Source organism: Polypterus senegalus, chromosome 1 (assembly GCF_016835505.1).
Source record: "Polypterus senegalus isolate Bchr_013 chromosome 1, ASM1683550v1, whole genome shotgun sequence".
Lineage (NCBI taxonomy): Eukaryota > Metazoa > Chordata > Cladistia > Polypteriformes > Polypteridae > Polypterus > Polypterus senegalus.
Genome location: NC_053154.1, coordinates 27,352,535 through 27,363,572, shown reverse-complemented (window position 1 = coordinate 27,363,572; position 11,038 = coordinate 27,352,535). Strand labels below are relative to the sequence as shown.

General features: G+C 40.0%; 1 protein-coding gene across 5 annotated transcripts in view; it reads right to left on the bottom strand.

Moving 5' to 3' along the window:
- Positions 1-989: 989 nt before the first annotated feature.
- The window catches only part of LOC120523602 (apolipoprotein L3-like), a 33,071-nt gene continuing 23,022 nt past the window's right edge, over positions 990-11,038 (bottom strand). For all 5 annotated transcript variants that reach the window (XM_039745049.1, XM_039745067.1, XM_039745058.1 and 2 more), the window contains 3 exons: positions 10,182-10,221; positions 6,252-6,300; positions 990-2,460 (listed from right to left, as the gene is read on the bottom strand). In XM_039745049.1, the coding sequence (XP_039600983.1) occupies positions 1,677-2,460; positions 6,252-6,300; positions 10,182-10,221 (873 nt within the window). In that variant the 3' untranslated portion in view covers positions 990-1,676. The remainder of the gene's footprint in view (positions 2,461-6,251; positions 6,301-10,181; positions 10,222-11,038) is intronic.

The following is an 11,038-nucleotide window of genomic DNA, read 5'->3' as shown; positions in this document are numbered from 1 at the left end:
AACATGTCTGATAAAAAAGGCTATAAAACACACAAGCACAAAATAAGACAAATCACAAAAAAGCCATGTATTTTTCAAAAAAGTCTCTTTTAATGGCTGTGTAATATCAGCCAGTATGAAGATCAAAGCAAAAATTACATTTAATAAAAGCTTACATTGATTTTAACTATGTGAAGTGCTAAGATTAGCATCTTCCAATATATAAGTGAGATTATCATTTGTGACCAAAGTTGTAATTGCCACCATTAATTCAATTCAGTTGTTAATCTCTCCCTTCAAAAACATATCCATTAAAGTAATGAGCCATGTTTTGTAAAACAGCAAACACTAAGAAAAGGTGCAAAATGTCTAAAGACTAAAGGGGTCTGCCCCCTACTCATTTCGCTCACCAACCCCTGGGCAGCCTCTATGCAGCAGCCACTTCGCGTCTCTGCCGCTCGTGTATCTGGATTTCATTTTCACCAAACAACAAATCTTTTAATTCTCGTGGATACGCCTCTTCATTGGGAAGAAACACTACTTTTCCATGATGGCAACACGAATATGACGATCTGCAAGTCTCCGACTTAAAGTTTAAAGCCAAACCATATTTACGTACTTCTGTCATATCACCTATGTCCATATATTCAATCTCTTTTCGCTGTTCCGTTATTTCACTGAGAAATAATTTACGTTTATTGGTGCTAATGCAATCTTTACTATGAGTTTTTGAGACTTTCGAATTTTAGTACTTTCATAATCTCTAACCTGCTCTGCATGTGTATCACGCCATCATTTTTGAACCTCTTTACAATGTTCAACTTTGTCTTCTACTCTTTGTCTTTTATTTCCGACCCTGCTTGGAGCTGACAGCGCAGGGACTGTGTCTGACAATAGCAATCAAACGAATGAGAACAGCATGGACCGTGGGCGTGGTTGTAAAAGTTTGAGAGGAGGGTGGGACTTGTCGAAATCTCTTGGTAAAAAGTCTCGTCTCACGGGACCTGAAATTATCTCCCGCCGGAGTTGAAATTATCTCAGAGAAAGTCTCGTCCCAGGATTTTCTTTTATAATAGAGAGAAATATCTATTTTGTTTACTGTCATAACTAGAATTTGATGCCAGTTAGTGAAAATAAATATAGTCCCCTCATGTGAAATTAAATCAAATACATTCAAAAAAGAATCACCATTAATGAGATTCATCAAGAATACAAGTTACATAAAAGGTCAGCAGTCAATATTAAGATTTCCAGAGTTTCAGAAAAGGCAATGCTACTATGTTTTTCACTCCAATGTGAAATAAGCAAGCATGTTAATAATAAAGCTTTGCAGAACAACAACCATTCAGCCTCATGGGCTCTGGTAGAACTGCTCTCCTCACACTGCCTAATAGTTATTCTACTGATTTTATTTTAAAATGTTCTAACAAAACTGAACTTGAGTACATTTTCAAATTTTAGCCAAAACATTTGCAATACAGTGCATAAAGTAAATTAATTATAAATGAAACAGAACAAATTATTAGATGTTTATCAGGAAACGGTCTGTGAAGCAGATGCTTCTCTAGTTGGTTACAGTAACCATTAGAGAAAATTAGATACATCTTCATAAATTTCTTTTACAGTAAAACTTAAGCACTATAGGCCTGAATCTGTGTGGAAAGGTTGGCTTTAGTAACTTATGTATAATAATCATTTCATGCATTGGTGCTGCTGAATCTTTGTAAATCTGTGATGATTTCATTTAATTCATGTAATCCACACTGTAATTCATCTGCCACCTCACGAATTTTAGCTGCAAATTCAGTTTTGGCTCCTTTATGAAGGTCAATGGAGTCTTTTGCAATAAAGAAGACATCTAGTCCTAGGAACAGGCCTGAGAGGATTCCAGTCGCCACTCCGGCCACCTTGACGGCCCTTGCCACTCCACCTGACACTTTTGCTAATGTGGCTAGCCTGCCAATCTCACCAGCACTGGCAATCACTTTTGTAGCTCTTGTTCCTAACTGAACTTTATTCCTTGTTTTTAGCACAGTTTCCTTTGTCAGAAACTCTTCCATTTTCTGTATGCATGTGTTGGCAGTTTTTAGGCATTCTACTAAACCCTCAGTGCCCTTCTGGTGTCTCTCTATAATGTCTTCCACTTTTTTTCGATCCAAAGAGTTGTTCACAGTATCTGAAATGGTAGCTGAAGCGCTGGTCACTCCCCCTGCTGCTGCCACTCCCAGTCCCACTCCTGTGACCACAAGGGAAGCTCCCAAGGTGAAGGGAGTCAGGATCAGTCCAACAATGGTGACAATCCCTCCAACGGCACTCACGGATCCTCCAGTAATATTGGCAATGGTGGCTTTCTTGTGAAAACTGTCAACCCCATCTGCAATACTATGAAGTTCACAGATGTTCTTTTGCAGATCCTCAATGCGATCATTGATGAGTTTCTTGACAAGCGTTATGCCCTTGTGTGCAACTTCACGTAACCTACTGGTTTAGGACAAGACAGACAAAAATAAAATTCTTTTTGAAATAATGATACAATGCATTACATGTTATTTGTAAATTAAACAGGGATTGTGTGTTCTTAATGAAGAGAAGACCAAAGATCATTCCTAAAAGCCAACAAGAGCAAAGAGCAAACCATTAGGACCAGGAAATTTCCCAGATCTCATAGAGTCCACAGCCTCTTTAAGTTCAGTAACTGAGAGAAGAACTACAGAAGTCTTTCATTCCAAAAGGTCCTCGGAATGTAACGATTTCAGAAAGGTGTCACCATCAGAAGGTACAGAGGAGGATGATGGAGAATAAGGAGATCAGACAAGAAATGAAAAAAAAAGTTTAATTTTGTCCGGGTTAATAGTAAGCGATCTTTTTTGGATTTAGTGGCCAAAAATGAAGAGAGTGGATCACATTGTCAAAGCCTGAGAGTTTGTTTATTTACTGAATGTGGATTCAGAAAAATAGCAGGGTGCCCTAGTGTAGTGAATAATAAAATTGGTATGGCATGACAGCAGAACGTTTAATTAAGCTTTAGTGCTAACAATGAGAGTTTCATTCAGCTGGTCCACCACACAAAGGTTCAAGCTCAGCCAATGAGTCATTCAGCAGAAAGTCCTCTGTGTTAGTGTGTCAGAAAGAGGATGTGAAACATTGTTCACAATGGCACACAATTTTTATTTTAAGTCTCTCCTTCTAGAAGTGCACCCCATAACTGAGTCTGCCTTTTCAAATTAGCTTGTTAAATTGGTGAGCCTCCCTCAAAGGAAAATAAACTCTTCAATCTTAGGGGCCAAGTCATCAATCAATTTAGGGTTGTGGAGCAGATTTGTATTGTATTTCTTTAACTATATGAACCAAAGTCCACTTATGTCCCAAAAGCCAGTTTCGGCAACCGAGGGTCGGAACGCCAGAGTTCCCGCCTTCGGCTACCACCCATATCACATTGCACCCGACCCCTATGGCCTCTCTTGCAGGTGGTGGGCCCACAAGAGAGCAGAACCACATTGCTCCTTTGGGCTGAGCCCGGCTGGGCCCTGTGGTTGAAGGTCCAGCCACCAGGCGCTTGCCAGTGAGCCCCTCACCCAGGCCTGACTCCAGGGTGGGGCCCCGGGTACCGCCAATCCTTGTTTTAAGTCCATTTGGGGTCTCAGGGTCGAGTTAGTCTGGATCTTCACCTCAGGCCTGTTTGCCTTGGGAAGCCCTACCAGGAGAATATAGCTCCCAACAACATAGCTCCGAGGGTCACTAGACCGCGCAAGCCCTTCTGCCATGACAAGACCTCGATCCAAGAAGGAGGAGTCAGTTGAGGTGGTTCGGGCATCTGGTTAGGATGCCCCCTGGATGCCTCCCTGGGGGGGTGTTCCGGGCATGCCCCACTGGAAGAAGGCCACGGGGCAGACCCAGGACACGCTGGAGGGATTATATCTCCTGGCTGGCCCTGGAACGCCTCGGGGTCCTCCCAGAGGAGCTGGAGGAGGTGGCCGGGGAGACGGGTGTCTGGGCTTCCCTGCTTAGGCTGCTGCTCCCGCGACCCAACCTCGGAAAAGCGGTGGACAATGGATGGATGGATGGATAGTCCACATGATCTGAGAGGCAGGAGGAAGACAGATACAGCAGGTCGGAAATGAAACTGTAAATGATAAAAGACTGGGACTTAAATGAGGAGGAGGAGAAAAAGAACATCTTTTAATGGAGGAGTTAGTTAAATGTTATGAGCCATCAATAAATTTATAAGGAGTGAGAATAAGAGCCCATACTACATATGAAAAAAGGATTTATCCAGTAGTGACACAAGGATAGCATTAGCATCTGTGTCAATAACAAATTCATATTCATGAAATTTAAGAATTTGGCTAGTCAAGAGCTGGATGAAGGAGCCAAGGAGGAGTGAAGGCTTACACAGCGATGAATCCTATCCTCCTACCTCTAAGCTTAGAGAGGAGATAACAGAACCATTTATCAGAGTCACATTCAAAAGCCAAAAAACGTAAGGCCCCGTCCACACTACAATGTTTTTATTTAAAAATGCGGACATTTTTCTTCATTTTGGTCTTTCATCTACACTAGCCCACCATTTTCAACCCCTGAAAATAAAGATTTCTGAAAATGCTCTCCATGCCGGATGATTTCATAGACATGGTGTCAGCGCTGTGCTGTTGAGTGGCAAAAACAGACTTTTCCAAAAAATGGTTATCTAATCACACTCTTGTTGGTTTGTGCTTATTTAGTGGCCTTTCTCTGATTGGATGTGGCTCATTACAACGTCTCATTTCCTGATTGGTCGTCCTTCACAAATGAAAAACATTCCAGCAAAGTGATCATTGTAGAGTTGCTTCCCATGGTGGATATACTGTATGCTGCTTACCTGTATTCATCTAAATTGTGTTTTGTACAGTTTAAATGTTGCATACATGCAAAAAAAAAAGCAAATTAATTACCAGTCACTACAGTTTTACGATAAATCCCATGGCCGGCTTTCTTACCATTCTAGTAAAAAATTCAGATTCCCAGTTGGGAAATAACTTAGTTGACAGCCTCTTATCAATGTTTATTACTTAAAATTAACCTGCTCAGCAAGAAGAAACGCTTTCTGGTGCAAAATTAATAACTAGGCACTTAAAGTGGATGGGTATAAAATGCAGCCGAGCTCACAATATTACAGGAGACATACTTGGGTACGCATGCATTTATTTATTTCCTTACCGAGTTAGTTTAATAAATGTTGTTTGCTACAAGATGCTCTCAAGGACTGCTTATCAGTCCTCCAGCAAATTTAACATAGAGCTGATCACTTTTGCTTTTATGCGTTGCTTTAACCTTTGTGGTGTTTTTATTTAATGACAAGACAACCATCACCAGTTCTGAAGACTGTCACTTTCAAATGTAATCAGACTATTAATGTGACATGGAGTAAAATTCACTGTGATTCCCTTAATAATTTAAGTATGTTTTTATACACTATATGCTATTAAGAGTCCTGCATGTGCCGATAGGCCAGAAAGTGCACAAACTTTTGAATTTTTCACTACAACATCCCTTCAAGGATCTTCCACCTTATGTGTGCATTCCCAGTGTAGGCAAACATCTACGTCAAAGGAATATTCGGTTGTTTTCCAGTGGACGGCAATACTTTTGTAAACAATGTGAAAACTCTAGTGCGGACGAAGACAATCTTCATTATTAAATCCAAATTTGGTGTGGACATAGCCTAAGTTAATGGGATAAGTTTAGAAATTCAGGAGTTTTTGGATATGCTAGATCTACACTTGATTATGTTCTGTGGTAGTATTTTTATTTTGATTATGTTAGCATTTTTACTGTTTGCTTATTAATGTTTTGATTAAAATGCCATTTAGTGGTTATTAGTTTTAGCAATAATGTCCCTTTGGTTTGGTGGGTCAAACGCTGTAATGTGCAACATCATGTGGCCAACTATTGTTTAGGATGTCAAGTTTCCAGACTGAAATTCTAAAACCTTTGTGTGCTAGTTATTAAAACCAAGGTCTTCTCTCTGAAGTAAAACATGACTTAAAGGAACCGAGAATGTCGCATATAATATATTAAATTGACCAAGTTTAGATGGCACAAGGAGTAACAAACGTGAGAAACAAGGGGATGTGAAGTAGAACTAAGATGCTATTAGCAGTATGCCATGTGATTCTCCAGAAAAACCTAATCTCTAATCAATCAACTTTGTCTTAAATTCATAAAATGTTTGATCAACACAGATTTGAGTAGAAAACATTTCATTACTCTTGACAATGGCTGATTTAGCTTACTTAAGTTCTTCATTTTCAGCTTCTTCATCAGAACTCATTTCATTCCAACCTTAAATCATAAAAACATATTTGAGTGTGGACTTTTTTAACACTGGTAAGAAAAATTTAACAATTTTACACTTAATCCTGGATGACACAGTGGGACAATGTTTATCACTACTGCCTCACCAATTTGGTGTCTTGGTTTTGAATTCTGTGATCAGTCATTGTATGTGTGAAGTCTATACATTCTGCCTGTGTCTGGGTGAACTTTTCTTTGGGTATTCCGGCTGTTCTCCTATATTCCCAAAAACGTGAATGTGCTTTCAAACTGGTGATATTTGAGAGGGGGTGGGTGGATGGATGATTGTTCTCTGCAACAGGTCTGCTTGCCCTAAACACAATGCTACTAAGTTAGATTCTGGCACCAGTGACACTGAATATGATTAGGCGGGTCTGAAAAAGAGAATGATGATATTTAAAACTTAATAGAAACTTTCCCTCCATCCAAACTTATATTTAACATTGCAATGAAGTTCTCATTCCTCAAAAAATGGCAGAGTAGAATGTTGGAACACTGACTAACACGTTGGTCTCATAGAACCAGTGATTCAGGTTCAGTTCTTGGTAACATTTGACTGTTATCCCATAAGTTTGGGGGTTATCTTCACTTCTCCAGTGATACCAATAGTGTGGGGGAGGAACGATCTCCTCAGTCTGTCACTGAAGCTACTCCTCTGCCTGGAGATGACACTGTTCAGTGGATGCAGTGGATTCTTCATGATTGACAGGAGTTTGCTTAATGCCCGTCGCTCTGCCACAGATGTTAAACTGTCCAACTTTACTCCTACAATAGAGCCTGCCTTCTTAACAAGTTTGTCCAGGCGTGAGGCATCCTTCATCTTTATGCTGCCTCCCCAGCACACCACCGCATAGAAAAGGGCACTCGCCATAACCGTCTGGTTTAACATCTGCAGCATCTTATTGCAGATGTTGAAGGACGCCAACCTTCTAAGAAAGTATAGTCGGCTCTGACCTTTCTTACACAGAGCATCAGTATTGGCAGTCCAGTCCAATTTGTCATCCAGCTGCACTCCCAGGTATTTATAGGTCTATACCCTCTGCACAGTCACCTCTGATGATCACGGGGTCCATGAGGGGCCTGGGCCTCCTAAAATCCACCACCAGCTCCTTGGTCTTGCTGGTGTTCAGGTGTAAGTGGTTTGAGTCGCACCATTTAACAAAGTCTTTGATCAGCTTCCTGTACTCTTCCTCCTGCCCACTACTGATGCAGCCCACAATAGCACTGTCATCAGCGAACTTTTGCAAGTAGCAGGACTCCGAGTCGTATTGGAAGTCTGATGTATATAGACTGAACAGGACCGGAGAAAGTACAGTCCCCTGCGGCGCTCCTGTGTTGCTGACCACAATGTCAGACCTGCAGTTCCCGAGACGCACATACTGAGGTCTGTCTGTAAGATAGTCCACGATCCATGCCACCAGGTGTGAGTCTACTCCCATCTCAGTCAGCTTGTCTCTAAGGAGCAGAGGTTGGATGGTGCTGAAGGCGCTAGAGAAGTCCAAACACGTAATTCTTACAGCACCACTGCCTCTGTCCAGATGGGAGAGGGCTCTAGAAAAACTCCTAGATACTACATTTTATTGGTTGTAGCAGTCATTCCAGAGTTCCCACTCCCCAGGAATGCCACCCTTTAAGAGCGCACCTCCATTTAGAGGGCAGTTTGGGACAGTTATACATTCAGAGGGAGTACATTGTTGTTTACAGTTTATGTTGCTGGAAATAAAATTCAGATTATTTTTTCAGTATTACTCTTTTTCATGTCATTACAACAAAAAAATCTTTATGCCACAGATAAATCGAGTTAACTCAGGTTTATCTGGTATGAGTCATTTTAAGAATACTTATTTATTTTGGCCCTGCAGCAGATTATACAAAAAGGAGAGATGGATGGGGATATAATATGATATAACATAATATAATATAATATATAGTGCCCTCAGCAATGTCTGGGGCAAAGACACATTTTTCCTTGATAATACCCCTCTGCTCCACACTTAAAAATTGCAAATCAAACAATTCAGATATCGTGATTAAAGTGCACATTGCAGACTTTTATTTAAGGTAACTTGCATACATTTCGGTCACAACATGAAGGAATGACAACACTTTTTCTGCACGGTCCCCCCATCTCAGGGTACTAATCTTTGGGACAAATGATGTCACAGGCTCATTGCTTCATTAGTGCCATAAGGTACTGAGGCTTGCTTCTATCTACAGACTACCTTTGGAAACTGTAGTTGCCATTGTTCAACATGAGGACATGATCTGTGCCAATGAAAGTCAAAAAACCCATTATGAGACTGAAAAACAAGAATATACCATTAGAGACATTGGTAAAACCTTAGGATTACCTAAATCTCCTGGTCTGGAACATCATTAAGAAGAAAGAACTCACTAGTGAGCGAGCTCAGTAATTGATAAAGGAAGACCTCCACTGCTGATGATGGAAAAATCCTCACTATGGTAAAGAATAAGACGCAAAATCCTGCCCGGCAGATCAGAAACAGTTTTTAAGAGGCAGATGTGTATGAGTCACAGACGACTTATCTGCACAAGACTTCATGAACAGAAATACAGAAGCCACACTACAGATTAAAGATTTTGTACAGAATACTTAAAAGAGCCTGCAGAATTCGGGAAAAATGTCTTGTGGACAAATGAGACAAAGATGAACCTGCATCAGAGTGATGGCAAGAGCAAAGTGTGGAGATGAAAAGGAACTGCTCGAGATCCAAAGCAGACCACTTCATCTGTTTAACATGGTGGTGGTGGGGTGTTATGGCTTGGGCATGTATGGCTGCGACAAGTACTGACACACTCATCTTCATTGATGATGGAACTGCTCCACAATAGATTCTGAGGTGTATAGATGCATCTCATACTCAAGTTTTAGTAAACATCTCCAAATTCAGTGAACAGTACTTTATCCTACAACAGGATAACGATCCCAAACATACTGCTAAGGCAACAGGAGTTTTTCAAAGGCAAAAAATTAAAAATTCTTGAATGACCAAGCCAGTCACCCAAATTAAATCCAATTAGGCAGGCTTTCCACATGCTGAAGAGAAAACGTAAGGGGATAAGCCCCAAAAAAAGCAGGAGTTGAAGATGCCTGCATTAGAGGCTTGGCAAAGCATAAACAAAGACGTGACGGCGATGTGATATGCAGACATCAAGCTGTCATTGCATGAAAGGGTTATGTGACAAAGTCCTAAATATGACTGCTTTAATAGGCCTGCCATTGCTGTGTCCCAAACTTTATGGTGCCCTGAAATGGAGGGACCATTTATAAAAAGTGTTGTCACTTCTTCATGACGTGACTGAAATGTATAGAAATAACCTTAAATTAAAGTCGGCAATGTGCATTTTAATCACATCTGACGTTTTAATTTGTAATGTTAAACTGTGTAGCAGTGGAAATCAAGGAAAAAATGTGTCTTTGTGCCAAACATTATAGAGGGCACTGTAATATCATACGAGACGGACCAGTGTTCAAACCCAAGACATGCCATGAATGATGAAGTCATATTAACCCTAACTGTTCATCAAATGACTGAAAATGTGTTTTCTTTTCTCCATTGTCAGCTGGCCATTGCTAGATACATTTATACTAGTCAATTTAATAAATATTTAAGCTCATTGATGAACCTTAAAATGTATTTTAAAAATGTCTATAGATATTAATTTCTGTAATTTGTGTTGAACTTTGTGTTTTTTCTTGTTTAGGTTTACATGTTCCTATGCTGTGTGTGCTTTATAAAAATGAATTGAGTTAAATCAATTCAGTGATATCATATCAACACTGTGCCATAGAGTATGATACAAGACAGACAAAAATCTGAGATGATTTTTGGTATTCAGTTACTTACGTTCCTCAGAATAGTAAAAGTCCAAGAGGTTACTATTTTCCTGTGAAAGAAAGTAAATATGTCATAAAGATAGTTAGAGTAACCAATAAATATTAGATTTGACCAGAGATGGGGATTGTCCTAAAGAGGAAGATGAAAACATAGGTGAAAGTCACAAAAAAAAAAAAAAACACCCTGAGCACCTTATCATGCAAGCAATTTACAAACCTTCAGTAAAGAAAGAAGATGCTGATGGAGTGCAAGCCACACATAACGTTATAAACAAGATACTGTACTTCAGTTTGTGCTCTCAGGTCAAAGGCTGGATTCTTAAACCAAGTCTGATGGGACCAAAGAGGAGACAATGTGATGGAGATTTAACACTTAGCATGACCTCACTGACAGAGTCTGAGGCACTGCGGCTCAGTCTCCAAGTGACTTTGGGTCAAAGGCCCTTCTAGGTGATCAGCCTTGTGGCATAAATGCACATTTTGTGGAAAATAATAAGAAACTAATGTGACCATACTGAAGAGAGAATGTGTCTAGGTGATAAGATAGTAAATGAAGGTGCCAACAGTGTTCAAACAGAAAACAGAGAACCATTTTGCAGATACAATCTGCTTATTTGTTTTCATAACTTTTCACCAATTCAGTTGGTGATGTACCATTTTGTTTTATTCACTGCTTATCATTCATATGTCTGACTCTGAATTCTTTCTTAAAATGGGTGCAGGTGGTCCTCCATTAAAAGAAAAAAGCAAAATAATAAGCTTTAATTCAAAAGGCAAACAGTGTAAAGCACACGGTAGCCAGTTTAACTCCTGCCTTTAAGTCATAATGTAATCTTGACCAGTTTACTCTGCTTTTAAGTCACACAA